This window comes from Phalacrocorax aristotelis, chromosome 5 (assembly GCF_949628215.1).
Source record: "Phalacrocorax aristotelis chromosome 5, bGulAri2.1, whole genome shotgun sequence".
NCBI lineage: Eukaryota > Metazoa > Chordata > Aves > Suliformes > Phalacrocoracidae > Phalacrocorax > Phalacrocorax aristotelis.
In genome coordinates, this window is record NC_134280.1 from 35,113,421 (window position 1) to 35,139,094 (window position 25,674).

Sequence of the window (25,674 nt, forward strand, 5' to 3'; positions counted from 1 at the left end):
AAACCATGCTTTGCATATTTACATGTAGTTAAATGCATTTCCTAATTTGAGAATACTGTAGTCTAGTAATTTTAAATCTAGTCTAATGGGTTGTTAATGCAAATCACTACTTGGCTGCCATGCAAAGAATCTCCTACTCTACAGAAAACTGACATACAGAATGTTGTCAGATTTATTATGTGTGGCATGAATGGAAATGGAAGGAATCAATGATCATGCTCTATTATTTTGAAGTCAATTGTATTAGTCATTAATTCTCACTATTTACTACTGATTAAATGTTGATATTGTTGGGTAATGAAGGGGGCACATCATATGTGCATGAAGTACCTTATATCCAAGCCAGTAAGCCCAAATAACAGCAATAGCATGTTTATTTCTAGCCTCCTCCTTCAGTCGTCTCAGTTCCCTTCGCGCCTGTGATGCATTTGAAAATGGGATATAGAAAAGCTTAGGAAAGAAAAGGTTACTGCAAGTTCACAATGGTGCAAGAAAGAAAGAAAGAAACCATTCACCACAAACAGCAAATATTAAAGCATGTCCCAGCTTCCCAGATTGCACCAGCTAGAACATGTTAGCAGCAGAGAGAAACACAAAAAACAGTAGTTTAAGCCACTGAAAATGTTCCCAGATAACTTCATCCTGAAGGGCCTTCTTCATTCATTGTAGAGATAATTAAGTGCACAATTTGTTGCCATTTTCTTACCTGGGTACCATGCCAATAAGCGGCAATTATCGTGGCAGCCTCATTGCAACGCTTCTGATGCTTAAGTTCCCGAAGAAGCTTCCGAGCCTGTAAACAAATGAAAACATTATTTTATTTAAATAAATAACTATAATTTCTTAATGATTTTAAAACTAAGGCAGACCTGCAAACACAATGCTTTCAAGTACCCAAGCAAACAAATTAATAAATGTTACACAGCCTAACATTCACTGTTCAAGGGAGGATTCTGCACACAAATGAGAACTTGGGACTGGCAGTTCAGGGGGTCTTAGTTCAATGTTTAGTTTTCTCACAGATTTGCTGCATCACCTGAGATATCTATATGTCTGTCTGTACAGTGGCAACAATACTTTTTCTCCACACAGTATATGTCTTATCCATTTAGACAGTGATAAAGACTAAATCACAAGTAAACTGCCTGGCTTTAGGTCACACTTACGGCTATTGTCATACCAGGCTTTTATCCATGGCAGCGCTACTGCAAAAGAGATGTTCTCCAATGACAAATAGAAAACCATAACTTGAGATGATGCTTTTACCCAATTTTCTTTAAGTAATGCTCATGGGAAAAGACAGCATGTCAATAGTTACACTGAAAGGATATTTTTAACTCATTTAAACAAAATAAAGACAAAGTAATAATCAAGAAGAACAGCAAAATCAAATTATGGTAGCTTATTACTGGCAAACTTTAAAACCTCCGGGCAGGAGAAGGCTGTTTACACCTACAGCTAGTAACTGCAGCCCCTTCCTTCCCTGTCTTCCCCAGAAGGGAACTGACTCCAGAATTAAAGGCAGTTGTCTCTTCCTTAAATAGAGGAGAAAGCCACATTTAGTAGGGTGGAGAAAGGTTAATAAGAAAACAGAGGAACCCAGGGACATTTTTTCTGAAGCTGGACAGCAGTAGTTGCTTTAAGCACTGTGGCTGCTTTCACGTGAGCTGTTAACCTCATTTTTCTCTCTTATTACAGTATCATTCCTTAAGTCTCTACTATGGCTGCAGGATTATCCCTTCACGAAGTACAAAACTCTCAGAGAGGAAGCAAAGTTGTAGCAAACTGAGGCAGAGGACAAGCAAACAACGATAAAGTACTTGCTCAAGACAAGTTGAGTACAACACACTTTCACCCCTTTGCTCAGCACACAGAGAATTGAAGACAACCCAAGTAACATACTGCCCAGGTGACCGAAATTCTTTATTTTAAGCCTGCTTTCAGTTTTGTTCATTCTTTGAGAATCCTGTTAACTGTAAAATAATGGCCAGCCACAACTTATTTTTTCCAAATCAGTCCAATGTTACAGTTCTCATAAGCCCAGCAGCAGAGTCCCAGACCATCCTGCTCTGGAGCTGCTGGGCTGCCTGGTTAGCTTGTACGTGGATCTGCCCTGAACAACAGACTCACTCATTCACACTCCAATCCTGAGGCCCATGTAAAGAGGGGGCCCATGTAAAGGAGGGCACCTCTCTACAAATTCTCCGGCAGAAGATGCCCCGAGGATAACCCAGTGTGGTCCCAGCCATTTGCAGGGATTTAGAGCCTACAAGCAGATATCCCAAGCTCACATCTTTTATGGCAAACACAATTGTTTAACAACAGCTAGGGCACAGCCACAGCTCAGTGGACAGAAGGAATGCGTTTTCTGATCTGCTCTTTACCTCACCGTGCAGACATAGCCGCAGTAACAGGAAACTCACCTTCCATCCTCTGATGTAAGACTGTACTATAACAGCTGAATTCTTTATCTTCTGATACTTTTTTTGTTGCTGTGTTGGAAATAAATATGTGATGCTTAGAACAGAATATTACAATTGTAAAATACTGTATAATAAAACTTTCATTACTAACATTTTAAAACATGATTAAGGATGCAAGCACTAAATGTAAATGTGAACAATTTTTGACCAAGCATATCAGAGCGTAGGTTCTGTGTTCAACTCAAGGGGAAACAAAGCACATCAACAATGATGCATGGACAACGTCACTCTGTTTACAGAAACATTAAGTTCATGGTCAGCAGCACAAAAGTGGTATGGATTAAATACTAACAGTAACAGCTTTATTTGTCTTTCCCACCAGAAGAGTTGCATACAAACCATCACAAACGCTCAGGATTGTCGGCTAAGCTTTTTATCATCTCTTCATAAGATTTGTACTGTACCTGTTACCCACAGTCCCTTTATAATATCAAATGCTGATGATAACTTAGGAACAGGAAAAATGAAAACCCATGAATTCCTGCATGACTTGCTGCAATATTATCCAAATATGCCAGTTTGAACAATAAATTTCCTGGACAGACAAGCATTTTCCTTCTAAAAAGCTCAGTTCTCCAGTAGACAAGTGGTTAGTATAATAATAATTGAACAACAGTTGATGGATTTGCAACAAGGCTTTTAGACTTCACACTCCGCCCACTCAATTACAGTGAACATCTCTGCAAGCAAGATAGAAAGACTCCCCTCTAGGCCACATTCATGGCATGACTGACGTCCGTCATGCCTTGCAAGGGAACAGACAGGCAAGTGTCTGCAGATCTTTAGGTAAGCCTCCAGCACAAGGAGTTGTTAAAAAAAGCTTTGTTCATGCAAGGGATTCCTTATGAAACCTTCCAAATCACAGTGCCTGACAGGCATGTTGGGTTAGGAGAATGGTGCCCTCCATCTACATGAAGGGGCTGAGGAAATATTGTTATCGTCACCCATAAGTAATTCTGAGGGTCTTGCTATTACTTCATCCTGTGTTCAAAGACAATTGCTGCCACATTTCATCAGTGAACCAGTACAGGTGTACAGTTAAGAAGTCAACAATGATGTGAACTTGAATTTGTTTTAATTTCTTTATATTAAAAGTTGTGCCAATCCAGCTGTGGTAACTCCATTTTTAATTCATTAAGATTGTATAAGATCATAATGAAGCCGTAAGGGCACAACGCAATTCTGTAATGATGCTGTTTGTAGAAACAGTGCATTCAATCACAGAAGTTCAGAAAGAAGAGTTTTTACAGTGAAAAAAATTAATGCTTTTTGTGAATTATCCATACTTTTCTCTAATTATCCAAGATAACTGAACCAAACACTAATGGCTTTCAAGATGAAACACATGTGCTCATCAGCTGAAAAACTTGCAGTTTCAGAAGATGGTTTCTTTCCATATCATAGATTTTATCAAGCTTTCCAATATGAGCACAATAACAAAATACAGCTGAGATGTTTAAGAATTGTTTTAGAACTTAAAAACAATGAAACTTTTTTTATCATCACATAAGTCAATGTTATTTACTAACTGATAAAGACATGAAAGTCATATAGCAGTACTGTTCGGTTCATGACACAGAATACCCAGTCTACACACAGATTTGAAACTGTTTTAGGACTGTATCAACAACAACTACTGAACTATGAGTCTTATGAGCTATAACTAAAATAAATCCCTGGGATCCTCCCAAGCAGCATTCTTAAGCCTCAAATGCAAAGGTTCCAAATAAGGCAAAAATACAAAAAGCCTTAGGAATAACAAAATTCCACAGAACTGCACGTGTATATTACCGAATATTTTTTACACATTAACCACGTGCTTTGAGAGTACTTTAAGTGCTAGGCAGCACAGCATTTTAGCTGAATGAAAAAAGACTCTTCCCAGCTGGGCCACAAAATCCTGCTCTCCCAGAGCTAAAGAATTCTGGTGAGCTTTAAAATTATTTAAACACAAGCACAAAGTAAATACTTTATAGTGGTCTCTAGAAACTAAATTTTCTTTTATTCACATTTTTGGTACTGAAAAACCAACATAAAACTGAATTCTTTCAACAATTCTCCATACCTATAAAGGACAAATATCATATGAGGGTTATATGAAATATAGCAAGGTTATACGAAAAAAACATATTAAACAATAAAAAGAACCCCCCATTTAGTAAGGATATTTTCTTACTGCATATCTCCTGTACCAGGAAGCAATGACAATCTGGCTTTTTTTCATTAACAAGAACCGTGTGCGGCACTTCCAACCTCTGTAAATCTTCTCAATTAGAGTAGCCAAGTCCTCCAACCGCTGCTTTCTCAGATCTTCTAGTTTGAAGAGCTGGGTGTGGGGTTTTTAAGGATTTTTGTTTGACATTGGAAGAACAAACAGTAGGGGAGAAAAGATCAAAAAACCCATAAGCACAGCTATTGTAAGAGAAATCTCTCCTTTGTTCAAGTCCCCCTTCAGACACCTTTTGGTTTATTCATCTCCAGAGTTGTAGGCAGACACATAACAGGGTTTGTGGCAGATACATTGCCACAAGTCAGTGCATGAAAGTTATATTAAATTCAGGCTGACAGCTATTGTAGAGTCTTGATTCACACCAATTTTAATGAGTCTAACATTAAAAAGTGCCTTTTTTAATGCTATATTCCACAGGAATATATAAAAGCACTGTATCTAGAAAAATCTGTAGTAACCAGCTAGTGAATTATGCAGTTCATAACAGGCTATCCTCATGGAAGATGGCTTGATTTTTCAGGGGAAGACATTTTTCACTTACCGTTCTTGGGTTGCGGATGAATATCTTTGATCTACCAAATGAAAATTCTTCTTCAGGGATTTCCAATTCATTAAACAGTACTTCTACTCCAGCCCTAATAAGAAGTAAATGAGTTTAACAAACATGACCCCCAGCTTGAAAGCGTCTTAGTTTCCATATTCACAGGTTAATTTATGGAAAGTATATGAAAGCATATTTTAAATTCTTAAACACTGCTTGACATAAGAAGATTGAAAACCTAACTCATTTACTCACTGGTTATTTAGCTAAAAGGAAGAATAACAACTGTAAAGATTCAGAACAATCTGATGAAAAAAGAGCAATTTTTATTTGACACCAGCAATATCCTGGTTTTCCCTCTTACATCTATAACGATTTTACTTAAAAAAAAAAAAGGACACTCGCACTAATGTCAAAATGTGAAACGAAGGCTGATGAGTTTGACAGATGCTAATGTTCCCCACTCTAACAACTGCATTTTATAAATGTCAACAAAAAAGAAGAGATGAATTGCACAGAACTTTGTGAGGATTGTAACACTGCTATTGTTATCAATACCGCACTTCCACCACTATCCTGATAACCTAAAGATTTAAATTGTAGCTAAAGATATTAATCTATTATGAAAGAAATTCAAATCATGCTATTGGTATCCATATGTAAAAAGACTTGAGAGGCTTATTTGCCTACCTAAGACGTCATCTGTAAAAATACATCTGAATACTACACAATTTAAAATTACATATTTAATACAATTGATTTGCAAGAGGTATTATCACGTAGTTGTTCACCAATCATTAGGTAAAATTATTCTTGAAAGGACAGAGGAAGATTGCGTAACTGTCCTCAAAGAAATGGGCATTTCTACACCTTGAAAGTTGGTTATTAAAGATAGGTGTCCTTCTGATCATTCCAGACTTCCTTGTCATTTAAATTCCATTCCAGTATCTCTCTCTCTCTCCCCTCCCTGCCTTCTTTCAGGCCCAATATATTCTAAAACCAACATGCTCTCCTTGCTCACATGCAAAATCTTTTCCATTAGTAGAGTAGTTCATCACTAAAATAGTCTCCTTTGCCAAGGAACTGTAATTTCTAGCCTACTGAAAAGTAGGGGTTTCCCAGTGAATGAACTAATCCAAAATCTGGAACAAGTGATAAGGAACAACATACAAGTAAAACACTTGAGCCACACTGGCTTTATTTTTAATTTACTTTTTAAATATTTGGAAGTTCGTTAAATTAAAAAAAAATCAGAACATGTGGAACATAGTAATTTCAATCATTTGAACAGGACAGGTAAGAATACTGGTGATTTCCTACCTGGCAGGCCCTCTCCAGTGGGGCCATGTCTGCTTACATAGCATTTTGTACCTTTCCAGGCAAGGCTCGTATGCCTGCCTGAATGCATAACCTGCCCTTCTGACCCGGACATTCTCCAGGAGACCAAGGTAGCGGATCTGGTGGCACACCAGGGCATCGTTGAAAATGTGTGCAGCCTTTTTGTCATTGGGCTTGATGCACCTGGAAAGGGAAACAAACAGGGACACTTGCTTGCAGCACCATGCGCGTCAACAACTATTATTGTGAGTTTAAACCATATATTTCAATAGTTTATCCTTGGAGATCAAGTTTTGTTTGTTTTTGAACTTCACCAAACAAGTTTACCAAAGCTTTGCCATTGAGTATTTACCTAATGTAGTTTGGATTTTTTGTCTGAAGATTTTTCATCAGGGTAGCAACCGAAGCCTTGAACTGCGAACCTGCCGTCGGTGGCCTCTTTAGATTAATCTTAGTGGGGTTACCTTCTGGAAACAACGCTTTGATAAGAGAGTGACTGGCCTTCCACATGGCCTGGGAGAGGTCACGGTACAGAAGATCATTATTTTTGTCAACAAATCCTTCTACCTGGTACATAACCTGAACAAAACAGAAGAGTCTCATCAGAGCATGTTTTAAACTGCAACAGGCCAGTTCAGAACTGAACCAAGAAATGGATTTCTCCTTGTTTCTCACTATCCAAAACAAATGAAAGACATTTCAGCTTTCATTTTAGATTTGACATTTGGAAGACTTTTTGTTGGACAAAATGTGAATGTGTTTCCTGAGAAAGACGCATTTTCTCACACAGCTAACAGTTCCTTGTGCTGATCAATTCAGGTTTCTGAAATGGAAAAAACCCTTCTTCCATGATAACTCCAATACAACACTGCTTGCCAATAGTCCAAAACAATCTTTTTTTGGCTGACAAAAGGTTTTCTCCCTCTTTTGAACCACAACAGCAAAAATACCCTTTCCCTTCAAAATACTAATGCTTACAGTATTTGCCTAACTAAAGCAAGGTATGAAATATCACCTGGATACTGCAACAGCAGCAAGCAGCTATCTGTGCAGTCCTCACGGGACTGCTATTTAAAAGGATTTTTACCAGGAAAACAGTCCAACAACAACAGCATGAATGCAAAGCTCTGATCTGCAGCTGGAGACCCAGGAGGCATCCAAGGGAACTTTATGTAGATCTCATATTGCTACTGGCTTTTTTAATTTTTGAGGGAAGGGAATTTAGTTGGATTAATTGTGACAAGTCATCCAGCTGGTAATACAGATTCTTCAGCTTCATGATTTCTCAGGTCTATGTAGATATGTACTATGTACACAGAATACTGAATAAAACCGATACAGACATAGCCATATTTTACACAACAGCAAGTGACTGGGAACTCAGGTAGCATTTTCCTTTGGAGTATACATTTTCATTTCTGCCAGGTGTGGCAAATGCCACTACTGACAAAGAAAACAAAAACCTGTTCATATGAACTTGCTTATATTTCATAAAAGGAGGATTAAACTTTTGTTGTCTAGTGACTAGATCAAAATGTTCTCAGCTGAGGATGGAAAAACAACATTCCTCCCAGAATGGGAGGAATTCACCGAATGCTCTACTGGGTAAGTGAATGCCAATAACAATCGAAGGCCCTCACTGCCTGCTAAGGCAGAGTCTTTCAGTCCTTCTCAAAGCACTGGACTATTTTCAATTCACTTTGAATTTGGACAACTAAAGAAGTATCTAAGTATTAATCCCTGACAGATTATATGCAATTACAAAATATTCTTAGCAAATCCATAATATAAAGTTAATGAATGGCTGCCTCAAATGCTGAAAGTATGACATTTCCAGCATTATTTTGAATGAGCACATAATTGAGTTGTTCAAAATTGTTCAAAATTGAGAAAATGATAAAAAATAGGGAAGTATTAAACAGTCCTAGCAAAATGAAACACTTTCCAAACAATTCATTAGGCTGTGAAACTAGCAGTTCAGCAAATTCAAACAAGAGGTATAATTTCAAACCCTATGTTTACTTCTAAATTTTTTTCAAATAACTCATTTTTCAAAATTTTATTATTTTGATTTTCATCAATAAAACGTCACACTGAATTATATATGAAAAACTATCATACTTGTATTTATTCATACTGCTTACGTTGTAAAAAGCAAATACATTTGCAAGCCCTCTGTGTAGCTTTCTCTTCCATCTGTTTAAACACACTGGCTGTAAAAATAAACTCAGTTCCTTCAAATGTACAAAACCTCCCCTTTCTCATCGAGATGACTATGGACTTCAGCTAGATCAGTGACAAAGAACATGTTTTCCAAAATATCTTGCCTTCAGATGTATGTGAATTTTTGTCATTCTAAACAACATTTTTATTTCCAGAGACCTAGCAGCACAAGCAGTTCACCACCAAAGCACATGGGACATCTTTCTCCTTTCTGAAAGGAGTACTGCCCTTGATTTCAACTAGAGCAGCATGATCTCTGGAAATCTTCCAGCCTAAATCTCAGATCTTAAGCTTAAGATGGAAAAGATTAAGACAGGCCTGGATTTTTTTGATCAACTATTGATGCAAGCAATTCTCCTTCTTTACTGTAAAATCATTTAATGGACGAACAGCTTCCCCCAACCTAGACTTCACAGGTACAACACCCTCCAAACATCACATGCTCCCCAATTCACCAGGTACCTTGCCAGCATAATGCTGAATCCTGAAGCAGCTGTGAGGCAAGGAGGTGTCATTGAGGAACCGGGAGCATTTGCTCATCCTGCTCTCAAAATGCTGGTGAGTGGCACAGACTTGGTTCAGTTTCTCTAAAAAGGTGTCATCAGTAACAGTTCCTGGTCTCAGGCATTCTTCATCTAGCATGGCCAGGATTCCAGTTTGGTTCTGAAGTTTCAAGACAAGAGCTTTAGCGTTTGTTTCCATCACATTTCCATCAAGGCATAAAAAGGAAATTGCGCTCTTAGGACCGGAGGGAATGGCAGGAAGATGGGCCCGGGGAGGTTTAGGTTCAATATTAGGAAAAGGTTCTTCACCCAGAGGGTGGTGGAGCACGGGAACAGGCTCCCCAGGGAGGCAGTCACGGCACCAAGCCTGATAATATTCAAGAAGCACTTGGACAATGCCCTGAGAGATATAGTGTAAATTTGGGGCTGTCCTGTGCAGGGAAAGGAGTTGGACTCAATCCTTGCAGGTCCCTTCCAACTCAGGACATTCTTTGATTCTGCTACCCAGAAAAATGTTCTTCAAGCCATCTCAAAGTTTGGCTCTTTTCCTCATCCTCATTTCCAACAGATTTTTAGTGTCTGTGTTTTTGAAAGACTGCTTCTGAGATCTGAATCTTAAACTTCATGGTGGAATTTCATGTCATTTACTCAGACTGTAGAAACCCCAACTTAACTGAAAGTAGCCAGTTTATGGGTAAAACCAGCATACATTTTATGTTAATAGTTAAAAACTTATTTTCTGATTGTTAAGGAATTTTATCTTTCTTACTGCACTAAGTCTCTCTTACTAGATACAAGTACTTTCTGTACCTAAAGCACTCAGTAAAGAGTCATTGAGTTTTCTAGATTCTATATAGAAAGAAATGTTATTTACAATGCAGCATGTGATATCTGTTATTGAAAATAGCACTAAATGTAAACATTTAAGGGTTGTTTGGTGGGTGGGGTTTTTTTTTTTGCATAGGTGCTGCTAAACATTTCTAACAAAGTAATATATAGCCTTATGAAAAAAATTTTTTTTAGTAGAATACACTTTTACTACACAAAATGACTAATGCAATGAGTGGCTTGTTTTATAAAATCGAAGTGCATGAGAATGCATACAGACTTTAGAGCTAAATTCAATTAATGCATTAAAAAGATATTCAGAGAGATCCTTGAATATAACTTACATTTTCTATTAGGTCACAAATTATAGCATTGTTGAAATACTCAATATGAGTCCATTCAATCCCCTATAAGAAAAAAATAAAAATGTACGAACAGGAAAACAGTCAAGGGAGTTTTTCCTCTAGGCAATTTAAATTATATTCCAGTTAACCAAGATACTACTTTCAAATTTAATTCTATATGCTTAACAATATTTTATTTATTGAGAAAGAAATTCAATTATCTACCACTAACATTATCTGCACAAAATGACTGTCCTTGAGCGGCTGCCAAACCCACTCTCCATTCCTTTCCCCCACCCATGTCAGCTTCCCATGCACTCCCTGGCGCCCCGCCAGGCTCCTCCCGCCCACCCCAGCACTGCTCTGCCTGCACTCCTGCTGGTCATAAGGAAAGAAGCCCATTTCACTACACACATCTGAGATTAAAATTTCTAAGCTCTTAATTGTTGGGGTTTTTTGGTGGATTTTTTTCTTTCTTTTAACAGGAGGAAGAAAGAGGGCTAAACTGAGATGAGACCATCTGAAAAATGCAGAGTCTGGCTTTTGTTCAGATATTGCTAATATCCCAATGTTTTCAAATATCAGCAATAAAATTTCCAGGATGAGATGCCAATGCATCAGGAGGTAACACTGCTAGGGCAAAGGACTGGAAAAAGAAAATATTAATTCAATTCTTAATTTGCATTCTGTGATACTTCTTACAGTTTAGTTTTTTCACAGCATTTGAAATATCATTCAGGAACCAAACTGCAGTAATGATGTTTCAAGAGTTTCACCACTGAATGCAAAAAAGAAAAAAGGCATGCCCAAACATCCTATTATCCTCAGAATTATAAGGCAGGAACTATATTTGATTTTTAAAAATGTTTAAACAGCAAAATGGTATAATCCAGTTTGAGTACAGACAGTGTATGCCAGTTTCTACAGCTGTGAGCTGGTATTTTGTCTGAGCTCTCTATATCACAGGGAGTACTGCTAAAACCTATTAAAACTTTAACTTGATGTTCAGTCACTAACATCAAACACCAGAGTCTGGACTCCAGAGCGCATCTTAAATTTACCCATAAAGCTCACACAGCTCCCTTCAACACTTAAATGAAAGAAAATTAGAACCAAAAATCTATTTGTAGTTTCTTTCATCTTGCATGCTATTGTTTTACTCTCCCAGTTCCCTTTTGAAACAGGATTAGCTGTGGCCGCTGTTGGGGGTATATCCCAGACACTACTGTGTAATCCAAAATGCAGGCTGTAGGGTAATGGCACTAATACCAGAAAGCAATATTAGTCTTCAAATAAATTAATTAGCCCTTGCTCAGAACTGCCAGCTATTGTTGCCAATGAATGAGAGTTGGGTCTGGTTTATACCTGGGCAACCCATAATGTGAAAACCAAAACCGACTTTTTGCTTAATGTAACTACCACACAGTCTTACACAAACGTGCTCCATGCCAGGCCTGTGGTCAAAAAGTTACTCTGTTCCCTGAAAAAAGGATCCAGTATTCATGCCTAAGTATCTTTACAGGGACAATGGAAAGAGGAGAGGACAAGGAAAAATCCATTCGAGTATTACCTCTCGGATGTATTCCTCCTGCTCTTCTTTGAGGGTAAGTTCAATGAAGATCTGCTGCAACTTCTCATTACAGTAGTTGATAATGAATTGCTCAAAGCTGTTGTCCTGTCAGATAAAACATGTTTGCATTTGCTGGTGTGTAAACACCCTGGAACTCAGCTGGAATAAGTTATTGAAGCAGCTGCAAGTCAACAAGCCGCTTTATTAACTACTCCTTCCAGTTTTGCAATATGATGGTTTGAGTAATATTTTCTTGAGAATTAGGTTAGTTTGGAAATTTTAGACCAAATCCTTCCCTAAGGCTGTCTCCATTGGGAGGAACCAAAAACTCTCTAGGTTTATATTCATGATGCCTCTGTACCAATTCCCTGGGACAAGTCATAAGGAGGCCTGTGGTGTCAGCGAATAAACAATACTTTTGCCTGCACTCATCTGTCCTCGTGTGTAAAATGTAATCTCCTGCAGGTTCTGATAAATAGAATTATGATGGTAGCATTAGCTCTTTTCCAACCAGTATCACTCAGTAGCAAATAAAGTATCCTATTTCACTACAGAGCAAGGGCCAAGCTGCTATTCTGGTTGCAGCTGAGCCCAAGTTGAGATTATTGGCTCCAGAGGTCAACCCACCTCCTCCCCGCCAAAAAACTGCTCATGCAATTGCCTGCTGAAATGACAGGAATTAGAACTACTTTATCAACCAAATATCCTTTAAAAGGCTAACTCATATAAAACTGGGCTAGGAGCAAGCACACGTGTGACCCTTTGCAGAAGGGACCATGGAATGGAGCAGACCCTAAAAGGATGGGTGGGCAGTGGGAAGGCTGCTCAGTGACTGCAGCCACAGCAGCAGTCATCACAGCTACTCCATCACAGCTGCACGGGAGGATTGCTGCAGGAGTAGGGCTGTGACATTCACAGCAGCACACTTCCAGAAGGACATACGCCAGTGTCAGAAATTATGGCTGCTGCAAGCCCCTAAATACTGCAGGTAAAGCCCTCATACTCAAGCTTTATTGCTAACATCACCAGGGCCAGGACTGCAGCATAAAAGCTGTGGTTCACCACTTCACCTCCATTATCTTAAATGAGTGCAGCCAGGTGCCTAGTCTGAGGACCAATTTAAAACACCGCTTTCAAAGAAAAAAGTAACAGCAGCTTCACTGGGTTTTTTTCCAGTGCTTGAAAAAGTCAGCAATATTGTAAGAATTCCATACATGTATCTGCATAAATACCTGCAATCAAGAGTAATTTTGGATATCTGCTTCTGGTCTTGTGTTCTCAGCTTTGTGGTTGTGGGGTTCCCTGCCCCTCGTCCCTTTTCCTTTTTTTTTTCTTTTTTTTTTTTTTTTAAATTTCTTAATTACTAGCCATAAAGAATACTTTGGTTATTTTGAAAGCCTGAAAATTTGCAGAGTAAACCACTATGCCTTTTTACACTATCAGATAAGTCTGATATACAATACCTGTGAAGCTCAAGTTATGGTCATACAATTTTTATGACTAAGGGCAACTGCAATCATTTAAATGTTTTAAATTGAGGATCTGGTTGCTACAATGAGATTAAGAACACACAAGCAGATTAGAAAATATTGAGGTAGCACAGATTACTTCTATCATTTTAGTTTTAGGTAAAGCAAAATCATAGCTGATCACCAAACTTTCTCAGCCACATCAAACTCTGCCCCTCACACCAAGGGCAATTATCAGAGATTGCAAAACTTGCATAGCTCTAGGTGAGAAAGTTAAAATTTGGCATGCATCAAAATCAGCACTGCAAACAAGTCATACTTACTGCATTCTGTTGCAAAAAGAAATTACATAAACCGTAGTCAGTACTTACACTACTTCCATAATAACACAGAATATATCTATTAGCATTTATTCGGCGTACCAAGTAGATCGATCTTTTTATCACACTCATACTTGTATACCACTGAAAATGTAAAGTACTACATAAATGTTATGTACTAATTCTTTATAGATGGTGTATTTTAGGTACTATCCAAAGATTATCAGATAAACTAAGGGATTGAGGCACATCAGAGTGTAACACAGAGCAGCATTCTTGCATTAGCACATCTCTCAATCACCGTGTTATCTTTTGTCTCAAAAAGCCGTATATACAACCTTGGTAGACACATCTGAGTAAAGGGAGGGGAGAAGGGGGAAGGGAAGACAGAGTACTGGAGGAAGAATGAGTAAAAGGTTTTTTGATACATTCAGAGAAGGACATCACTTTAGATCTATTAAGTTTGAAGTAAAAGGACCCCAACTGACACATCACCTTGGCAAAGAGGAAGGGTAAAACACACTCTGCATCCTCCTGCCTGGCACATGCCACCCAGTGCAGAGAGACTGCTTCTCCAGAAGACCATGTTATTCTGATTACAAGGAGTTTGCAGGAGTTTTTGCTCACATATTATACAGTCTGTCTTCAAAAGAGGATGGAAACTGAACGACAAATCCAGCTAAACCATCCAACTGAAAGGTTATTAACAATATATTAGAATAATTGCTAGATGCTTTCCTGATTTGCTATGTATCTGTGATTATTATGGTTTGCTAAAGAAAGGCAAACAAAAATCCACAGAATTCTTCACAAATCACTTACTTTAGGCTATGAAATTCTATTTGACATTGCCAAGCCACTGAAAATTGCTATTCCAGGAAAAAAGTCATTGAAGAACAGTGGCGATTTTGTTCTTTATATATGTTACAGAGCAAAAGGCTAACAGTTAATTAGAGCAAACAAAATGAGGAAAAATATTTGGAATTACTGAAATTCTCAAAACACTTAACACTGAACAGACCAGAATACATTTGGTAAATTAAATACGCTTCAGAAGGCAGCATTTCCTTTTACAGGTTTTAAGAAACACTGTATGAAAAACCAGTTAAGAGTGTTTCTCGATGGGCAAATCTGAGTAAGGCAACAGAGGTTGTGAATTTACTCTCCCTTATTGTAGATCTATAAGTTTTTAATTCTGCGAGGGCTTCACAAAGCATAGATGAATACTCACAAACTAATTGTCCCCCAGTGTTTTAATGAAAGTTACTGGAAACTAATATGACACAACTGGATGGGATCTAAAAGACTTCTGACATTGTTTTTAGAAGGCCATAGGGAATGGTTAGTATCAGCCATAGCACATCACTAAATCTGTTCAGGAGAAATGGCTGGAAGGACCCAGACATCGGAGCCTGTACTTGCTCCTCACGCTGACCATTCGCATTAAGTAACAGAAGGGGTTTTGACCAACACAGAAGCAGTATGGTCAGACCCAAAATTTCAGGAACGGTTAGTAAATTCAAATATTCTTATGAAATTTTAGGGGAAAAAAATATTTAAGACCAGCACTTCTCAAAGTGTCAGCTTCTCCTTCAGGATGTAAATCTGCTACTTTAATGCTGAGAGCATCACTTCAGTACATGCATTTTTATAGCAGCATTTCAAACTATTCTTTTGAAATCACTGTGGAATATAAAATATAACCTTTGGGGAAGAAAAAACCACTCAGTCTCTCAAATGAAATGAAAGGTGCTCGGAAACATAATGTCACCTGAGATAGGCTTAAAATCATGTCAAATTTATAGATACAGATCAACCATCCACCCTCAGCTTATCCTCTCAATCTTTTATCAGGTGCAACAATAAATTCAGACAAGTAGAAAAATTCACTGACAAAAATCAAAGCCTACTTCACAATGTTTTTTATTTCATAAATAATGGTGTCTTGCTCATACAGCTTTATTCTTTATCAACCTTCAACCTACTGGGCATCAGGGTAGCATTTTGTGAAAAGTAAGTTTTTGAACTCTGAAAAATTCTGCTCCGTGCTAAAATATAGTGCTTATATACACAAGCAGATCACGATGTTGTACTCGCTCAGAGTCAACCATGAAAAGATAAAAAGTTCTGGTTTTGAACCACTGCTATTACACAAATTACATACAGGAGCTTGAATGTCTAAGGAGAATGTTTCTTGTTCCTTAATATTTTATCTAATTTCTTCTTTGAAAGATTCCAGTCATCCATATCATGGAATAATCTCAAAAAACATATATGGATGTGTGAATGACCTTACATAGTGTTATACCAGTAAAATACCAATAGCAAACAGACAAAATAAAAATATTTTTTGAAAAAAAAAACCAAAACAGGCTAAAAGTCTCTTACTTGTCTCAGGCAGAAATGTCGCTATATGCTGATCCTGAGTGTAATTTCTTGCATTAGATTTATGAACACAAAATACCTAAAACAGGGTATTCTCCTATGAAAACCAGCTACCTTAATCTTTCACCACACCAGTTCTTGTTGAAAGGCTATTCAAAAATCTACACATTGCTTAGTCTACAACTACGCTGACAAAAAGGTGCTCAGCAACACCTTTTCAAATACCTTATATGAACATATACAGCTAAAAAATACATGAAAAGTATTGAAAGGAGAAGCATAATTTAAAACAAAACCTAAACATTTCAAGTCATGAAATTGTTGAAATCAACAGAACTAATGCCATTAAAATGAAATCTTTGAATGGGGAGTGGGGGGGAAGGACGGGGGAGAAGACATACAGAGACTGATGCTTTTGCCCTAACACATACAGCCCTAGAAAGTAACTTTTTTCAAAATCAACGCAGCTCCAGGCATCAGAAGTCTCTGGCCTCATCCTAACATAGGCAGGTGACCCCAGGTAGTTCCATCAGGCCCCTAGACTACTACTGAGGCTCCTAGAGAAAAAGCCAGATGGCAAAAGCAATAGTGATAAAAGACTAGCATACGTGCTTCACTGAGATGAATGGTGGAATAAATGGTGAAACCAACCAGCAAATTTAATTTATACCCTACTGTGGTGTCTGGGGATAGGGATTTTTATCTATGACCACAGAAGCGTACAAGTTTATGAGATGTAACTAAGAAATATAAATGATAGAAAATGAAAATCAACAAAATGGAAAAAGTGGATTTAAAGAAAATTAAAATACACTTTTTATCTTAGAAAGCAATGAGCCACACGTGACCCAGTTGTAACATTTTTTTAAACTTTTTTTCAAAGTTAGTGGAGATATGTAATCAACATTTATCCCTTCCTTTTCTGTTTACATATACAAATAGTTGAGTGATTAAAGTTAATTGAAAAATATCTCATGTAAACTCAAAGTAGTTCTGTGCTTTTGTGTAAATATCTCTATAGGCAAAGAACCAGAGAAGCATATCATATAAGTATAAATATTGCACATATATGTAATCAAACAACGCTTCAGTGTTTCTAATGGAAGAAAGATATGTGCTGAAGCTTTGGGGATCATCCATTTTCCATATTTGTGTAGCACAACCAGCTTCAGTCCTTATTGATGCTACTGGCACTGGTAGAGAACCAGGCACTTTGAAATCCATCTTGCTCACATGTGTGGTGTCCGGACACACAGGTCTAAACCAAATTTGGTGTTAGAAGGGCAAGAAACTACAGTGAATCCAGTGCACACAATGCATGTGTAATCCACAGGGAAACCTAGGTACAATCACTTCAGCAAAAACAACCTGATAAATTACAGTCCTGGAACAACAGGAATTAGAAATAGGCATGAACCTATTATATAATCATATCCATTCATCTACTGAGACAGAATAGCTGCTGTAGGGCAAAACGTTATTCTCACAACCTGAAGCAGAGCATTTGTGTGCATTTGCTCCAGCGTTTCAAATACTTTCTCTGTTGAAAACAGCCAGCCAACGGGATTTACTTCATAAACCTGCGTTTTGCAAAATAAGCCTCTCTAAATACTTAAATTACAATGTGATTAATTAAATGGTGATTAACTTCCTGGAATGCACCTCTGCTTCTGAGCATTCTAGCACTTAAGGAAATTACTGCTTTAACTGTATTTTTGAATCTCCATAGCACCTAGTAGTTCAACCAAGTTTCCCTCTCTGTAAAGTTCCCCTCTTACACAACAACTGCAAGCTGATGTAGTTGATCAATTATAGATTAAAAATTCAGTTCTCCTCTTTCACACTAGACTGGACTTTGCCCTGCGCAAACTGAATAGAGGGCCAGGTACGTGCATGTTGGCACTGCCACTTGTCAGTCTCTGGGCCAGCAGCAATGTCTCAGAGCTCAGCATGCTCTGTACCTGTAATTTCCTTCATGTAATGAACAGGATAGAAAAAGACAAAGCAACTATTCAGCAACTGGACCAAGCTGTGGTATAGGTTTGTGGTAAAAGTGGAAACACCTCTCCGATTTTTGCATGCCTTAAACATCTCAAAGATATTTTCAATGTTTACCCCCTCCTTATTTGGCTACCCCTGAAAATAGATAATTACCACAACTATGTACGTGAAACTACATTCTTCATATTTTTAACAGATTCCCTCAGTAAAGGTGTTGGCATTTTATCAATGTCCAGATAACAGTTTACATAGTACATGCAACATGACCAAGCTTCTTTCCATCACAAGGGACTTCTACACAAGAAACTAGCTAATTGCCATAAATAAATAGAAGTACTATCAAAGTGCATCACAGATGGTGAGAAATGGATCTGGTTTTACCGCTGGGTGGCTTGTTTGGCTCTTTTATTGGTGGTATTTTTATTTACTGCTGAGTTTTTTACAGAATGCGATGGATGCTGCCACACCTTTGCATGTTTTTGTGTACCTGGAGCAAAAGGAGTTAGTCAGATGCTGTCCCCAAAGACAAGGCATTCATATCACCTCAGGTCAACCCTCAGCAGATATCTGAGGGCCAAATGGAAACAGTCCCTCTCTTTCTTTAGCCTTTACTTTTCCAGCTCTATACCCAGCACATCCCCACTTCTTGTCAGGCTAAAATTCATGGAATAAACTGCTCCACCAAGAGGTTGAGCAGAAAGCATTCACACTCTCAAACTGTCTTCTCAGGGCCTGGCAAATTTCAAGAATACGCCTCTTTTGGCAGCCTTAACTTTCATAAAATGGCACTCCAAATCATATAGTCCAGCTACATAGAGGTGTCTGAAAATTCAGAAGCCAACTAGCACAGACGGACGTTTTTATCTCTGAAGGCTAGGCAGAATGTAATATTCACACTTGCTCCGTGACATTCATTTTTACATACCCTAGCCCTTGTCTACCCTGGAAATGTTAATGACACAAAACAAAACATCCAGACCAAACAGAATGAGTCTTTTGCTCATCTCTGTTGAAACCTGCCAGGCCCTCAGACATCTGCCTTCTACAGCCTTCATCTCTTTTTCACAAACGCCACCCCTTCCACAACCCTACCCCAACAGTTTTTAGAGATGCAGAAACTGCTTCTGCCCATAAATACAGAATCAAACATGGAATGAAATGGGACCAGCCCTAAACCTACCCCAGGAAGTCTGCAACTGAGCTGTCTCTGAAATTCCCATGTCACCAAGCACCATCCCTACCCCATCTCAAATCACAGTCTAGACTGCAGACACGTGCAACCACTCAAAAATGTGGATAAACATACTTGGAGCAATTAGTGTCAGGCTTCAATCCATAGCTCAAGCTCCAGCAGCATTACACAACCAACCTGGTCCTGTAGTTGGCATTTTCACTCTAATCCTAGTCCCTAAAAATCCTTGACCATAGACAGTTCACACAGAGACACCCAAAATTTCAGCTTTTCACTTTGAAAACATTCGGTCCCAGCATACACCTTACCACAAAGGGCATGGCAGGATTCAAAAATAAACACAGCTTTACAGCACCTATTTTGTGAATTGTTTAGCCAAGCTTGCTGTTGACATCTGCCAAACTCACAGAGGCTGAGGATTATCGATAGATTTAAAATCCCTAATCTGAATTTTTGGACAGCCAAGTCCTTAAATCTGCTTTTTTGGATAGCTTTTTTGTTTGTCTGAAACATGGGGTTTGTGCTTAATAAAAATTCTAGCAGAAACCAAATCCCAAAGAGTATATGCCAGAGCTATTAATACTGCAGTATCTTTCCTTTGTTAAGTTTCAAGAAACCTTTGGTTACTTGGTAAATTAACTTCAGCTTAAATTACACAATACTGTAGAAAAGACAGTGGACAGTAAATAATCTTTCAAAAAACAGATGGAAAAGTCTCATTTATGGAAGCTTCAATTTGCATATAATAGAACAAGATTGCTATTGTTATCAGAAGGTGAAGTGTAGGGTCTTTCAGAATGGTAAATCTGTATTTCTTTACTCTTCCTACAGGAGAAATTGTAGGATGACCTAAGGAATCATCCTAAACAGGAATAAGGCCCAAGAAATATTGTCTGCCCTGCCCATTATGAAACAAAACAAAAACCTCAAAAATCTGTAGCAAACTGATGATTTTGCAGTGGAAGCAGACTATTCTATAGTGTATTCCAATAACTTTTAAGTGAGAATCTCAGGGCAAAACAGGTAAACTAGAACATCATTAGTTTATTCTTTCAGCGATCCTGATGGGTAAGTGTAATACTAAGGGGGTGGGGGGCAGGAAGATCACCCTTTAGTAAACACGTATCTTGTTACTTATTTCAGTGGTACTAAGCTTCATGTGTATTTAGCATGTATGTAAAAAACTCCTGCTACTCCTATGTTTTCAGATATGTTCTGTCTCCAAGGTAACAAGGACATGCACTAATGACAAACCTGTCTGCGTCCTGAGTAGAAATATGATTAAAGTAGGCCTTTTTACCTCAGGCATATCAAATAGCTTACAAGTTTAAAACACACAAGTTTATAGATTAAGAAGTCTTTAAAATACACTTTTGCCAAAAAACCTTTCTTTTTAGAGATTATGTTAGTTCTAACCTTCACGAACAGACATGTAAATAAAAATCTGACTTGACGATGAGATTCAAAAGGGAACTGCACTTTTTTAGTCAGAGGTTTTAAGTAATTTATAATTAGATGGATATAGTTACTACCATTACCTACACCTCAGCTAATATTTTGAACGTTTAGCCATCGTGTTTACAAATGTACCACACAGCAAAACACTCCAAATTCCACTATACTTTTTATGCTACAAATCTTAACACATTATTGAATTTTCCTTGATTTACAGTATTGAGCAGTGTTAAAATTTCATTCATTTATTGATTGTTTTAATAAAACTAACTTTAAAGAATATATTTTCTGTGAAGTGGTTTCTTAAATTCTCAACAATAATTGCCTTTGTAAGCATTTTCTCAAGGCATAACAATATTTGGCAGGCATCCTCTCAGTTGACCTTATTATAAGACATTCATTCAAGCAACCACAAGACCAGTTATGCTTTGACTTGAAAGAATATCTTTGCTTTTGTTTCAATTGAGAATAAGTCAGCAGTTTCTGATTACAAAATTAACCTGTCTGGGAACACAGGTATGGCTAAATGGGCAGTACTGAAAATACAGCTGATTCAGGATCTTCTAATGGATTGTTTTTCTATCATTCACCCTTTGAATTACAGTACTGCCACACAGTCCCAATACCGGTAACTGTACTAGATACCTCTAGAAACCTAACCAATCAATTTTCTGTTTCAAACATCTTTAAATTAAAATATGGCATACTATCTGATTCCCATTTTGAATGCTCAGAAATAATTCCATAATTTCTGTGACACTGAACCAAGCTGCTTGGCTAGTGCTCTCACTGCAGGTGTTAACTCACGAGAGGAAGAATCCTGTCTTGTATGAATGTACTGATGAATTTGATCCTCAAGTCACAAGGCAAATCTTTTTCACCTTTTCCAGTAGAACCAATACTCAGCATTTAAAGGAGTGAACGATAGCTACCCATATTATTTTAAAGCTTTTGAATTTGAATGAATTGGGAAAGCTACGTTCTCATTCAGTACGAAAGGTAAGTGAAAAGAGCCTTGTTTTTTCATTTTCTGTAAAACTAGACCTCCTGTACTCAACTATTACTTATGACCTTCTAAGATGTTGAACTCCCACAAAAAAAAAAAAGACCATCACATGCAAGAAACAATCTTGACTCTTGAACACCATGCCACAAACAAAATTACTCAGTTGGCTTGTGTGCTAGTGCAAGCTTCTGTCTCCTACCCCACCCTACATGCTTACCCTTAATAAACACAAAAGAGCTATTAAAAACAAGAGTCCTGCCCAAAGATGCCAGTAGTACCATTTCAGTGTCCACCTTTCTAAAGGTACGCCAAGGAACAGCTGCAAAGAGATCTGGCACCAAGACCTCCATTCAGCCACCTGACTGCTTGCAATGTATTTGTATAAATACACTCTTATGTTTAATGCAAACAATACAACCTAGCTTAGTACACCCTTGAAGCAAGTATCAGCTTTGTTTTTCCTCTTCATAGAGGTATTTTTATTTGCACATACTTTGATGTTATGCTTCTGAAATAAAACTTACACCATCCTCCCATGTATAATTACTGTTTGCTGGATTGTTCCCATCTTCTGCACAGTTTAAACATACTCCCTGGATTTTCAAGAGGGATGTAGGGAAGTGGGTAAGGATTACACGTTTTCTACTGATTTTTCTCCCCAGTTGAGTTTCTAGTTTAAACACTACACAGATTCCAACCAAGATCTATAAATCTCTTAAAACAAACTGTCAGAACAAGATTTATGAAACCTCCCTCCCCCGGTGTTCTCTAACCCAATTAAAAAGTTGTCATCGGTTGTTTTTGTTTCAAAATATCACCAGTCTAAAAATACTACCACAAACAAACAGCAGTGAGCCACAGAACGTTAGCTAGGAATTGCTACAGAATATTTATCTAAGTGAATAGAGATGAAATGGAGTATAATTCCTTGTTTAACTTTGACAGGCAAGAAATGTATAGTTTTTGGTGCCTTTTTTAAAGGAAATGAAGCTTGTTCAAAGACATCCACAAAATGCCTTAGGGCAGAAATGACACTACAGAGTTTCTCTTATGCTCAGAATGTATGTCACAACAAAATGTATTTAGTTTACCCATCATAGATATTTATTTACCTATGGTGTAAAACCACAAGTTTGGCTTTCATAAATTTTTGTTTCAATTGCCAGACATGCTAATTTTTATAGTGGTTTGTTTTAGGGTTTTTTTGGGGTTTTGGTTGGGTTTGTTTTTTTTTTTTTTGGTCAGGAAAGACACATATGATTCAAATTCAATGTATTCTGATTACAAACTGATGAACTACTCTATTAAGCTTTAATAACAGCCTTATATTAAATGTTCACCCTTATAAAGGTCTTACCTCAAAAATTTCAAAGCCATAGATGTCCAGCACCCCCATTACCTTCTTTCTCACTTTTGTTTGCGCCTTTAAAAAAATTAAATATTGAGTCAATCATCTGTATATTTCACACTCAGGATTCAAGAAAACTAACGTATCTCATAAGTAGACTGTCAAATTTTGCAAGCTGAAATGTTAAGTATGGTTTCCTAAAATACGACGTGAATATTTTCATAAACTTAAAACATAGGAGATAACAATATATTGAACTGTGATACAGTTATCCACCTGTACCATGTGTAACAGTGTACAACCAGGAAGAATGACACTGGCAAATACAGCTTTACTGTTCACTTTAATTTAAAAGACTTCTATTGCTTTTTTTGCCCGCAGAAGACAACAATACCTTAATGCTCTCATTGATTCTGGTAACAAGCCAAGAGAACAGTCGACTGTATAAATTCTTAGCCAGAGCATCACGGGCGTAATAAGCCTAATCAGAAGAAAGAAGAAAAATGTTAAAAACGCTGGGCTAATCACAAACTTCTTGTAACTGACCTATCTTAAAGGTCCTACGAACAGAGTGAGAATTAGGTAGAGGCAGCGGTGCCTCTACCTAAGCAGGCACTGGAGCCAGACCAGGGGTGCCAGGACACTTCGGCAGCATTGGCGACCTACTGGTGCACCCCTCTGCCTTCCTGGCTGCGGGCTGGCTGGAACAGCAGCCACAATCAGGGCACTTCGACTCCCTTCCTGCTCATCTGGACAGCCTCTAAACGCTCACATCCCCCATCCTAATCCTAAGCAAAGGGACTTGAGCAGCTGCGGTTAGGGAAACGACATTCCTGCTAGCATGAGCTGATGAGACACAGGTGGCAATCACACTGGCTCTGCAGCATTACAGAAAGATAAATTCACACTGGCAGCAGCAATTTTTTCAGCAGCCCCGGGCATACAACTCACATGAAATTACACCAGTTGCTCTAAATGAAAACAGTCTGCATAATACTTTTGACATACGTTTTGTACAGAACCATTTCATTTTTTCATTCCTTGCAACCTTTTCCTACCCCTCATCTGTTTGAGGTAATTCACACATAAACGCAAAATATCCAGTATATTTGAACACTTAGAAACTGCTGAAGAAAAAACACTCTTATCCTAGTGATATGTTTTAGTCAGTACAGCCTATTAGTTGTAGTTTTTATTTGAGCAGTTATGGTTTAGTCATGTAGAACAAATTGCCATTTAAAACTATTCTTTCCTTTAAAATCAGGACCTCTTTTTACCTGAGCCACATTTAGTGTTGTTGAAACTTTCTCTTGCTTGGCTTCAACCGTCCGGAAGCTGAAAGCTCTTTCCAGTACAGACTGGTCTATACCTGTCAACTCGCAGATTTCCTTGAGTTCTAGCATAAAAAAGGAGCATGTAAATATAATGAATCCTTTCATATTGTTACTTTTTCCTCCCCAAAACTATTAGCTTTTCAGTTCAGTGTTTTCCCAAAACGGGTTTTCTTCAACAGAAATGTCCCCCAGCCACACTGTCCCCCCAATACCCTCCCCCAAGCACAGTTTTTAGAAATATGCACAGCATGAAGAAACAGAGTTACTGGTTTTGAAAACACTTTCTATCTGGCTATTTTTGTGAAGAAACTTTTCTTCCATTTATCACAGACTATGTTTCATGATGAAAAACTTTCAAATGAAAAAAATGAACTTTCAAAACATATTAACTGCAAAAACAGGACCAAATGAATCTGAAATTACAGGCAGAGATTCCATACTACAAAAGAACAAGAAGCCTCTACTGCAGAATAACCAAGCAGTTACAGACATGCATAGCACCATTTAACATTTCAGAAGAAACTGTTAATAAAGTAGAAAAAAAGAAAATAATCGTATTTGGAATTTCAAACAGAGCGATTGAAATTGCACAGAATTCAACCCACATTTGCCTGCGGGTGAGTTTTGGAAACAATCTAATCTAATTCATCTGTGAGGATATTGTATGTCTACAGAAACTACAAAATTAATAGTGACTTCAGACAAATTAGTGTTTTTCCTCCCATCACTAATCTCATCTTACCATTTTTATCTTTGATTTTACTTTCATCTAGGCCATTCACGCGAGATTCAGGCTTAAATTCAATATTTCCCAATTTCAGAACAGCTGCCACCACTTCAAAAACAGACTGTGTTTCATGATCCATAAAACCAACAATCTGCATTGCATTCTGGAAAGGGGACAGATAAAATTATGAGATAAAAGAATCTACATTTAAGCAGATCACACTTGCAAAATTCACCATTTATCTGTATTAGCATAAATTAGAAATGTTTTATGAACACTTCCGCTACAAAAAAACCATGATATAATTACTACGCTTAGGTAAGTAAGCTTTTCAATATAAAAGACATTAAAAGAGATCTGGTAATCGAGCTGGCATG

The 25,674-nt window shown here is 37.8% G+C and overlaps 1 protein-coding gene across 6 annotated transcripts in view; it reads right to left on the minus strand.

The window, feature by feature from the left end:
* MYO1B (myosin IB) overlaps positions 1-25,674 on the minus strand; it is a 121,645-nt gene that overhangs the window by 16,670 nt on the left and 79,301 nt on the right. For 4 of the 6 annotated variants that reach the window (XM_075093916.1, XM_075093914.1, XM_075093917.1 and 1 more), the window contains exons 10-22: positions 25,313-25,460; positions 24,514-24,632; positions 23,631-23,717; positions 23,246-23,311; positions 12,061-12,165; positions 10,491-10,553; positions 9,278-9,478; positions 6,945-7,171; positions 6,575-6,775; positions 5,255-5,348; positions 4,660-4,809; positions 2,424-2,492; positions 707-793 (exon numbers count right to left, since the gene is read on the minus strand). In XM_075093916.1, coding sequence (XP_074950017.1) covers positions 707-793; positions 2,424-2,492; positions 4,660-4,809; positions 5,255-5,348; positions 6,575-6,775; positions 6,945-7,171; positions 9,278-9,478; positions 10,491-10,553; positions 12,061-12,165; positions 23,246-23,311; positions 23,631-23,717; positions 24,514-24,632; positions 25,313-25,460 — 1,617 coding nt within the window. Of the gene's footprint in view, positions 1-330; positions 418-706; positions 794-2,423; positions 2,493-4,659; positions 4,810-5,254; positions 5,349-6,574; positions 6,776-6,944; positions 7,172-9,277; positions 9,479-10,490; positions 10,554-12,060; positions 12,166-23,245; positions 23,312-23,630; positions 23,718-24,513; positions 24,633-25,312; positions 25,461-25,674 lie in introns of all 6 variants that reach the window. The other 2 variants (XM_075093912.1, XM_075093913.1) reach the window with 1 other exon arrangement.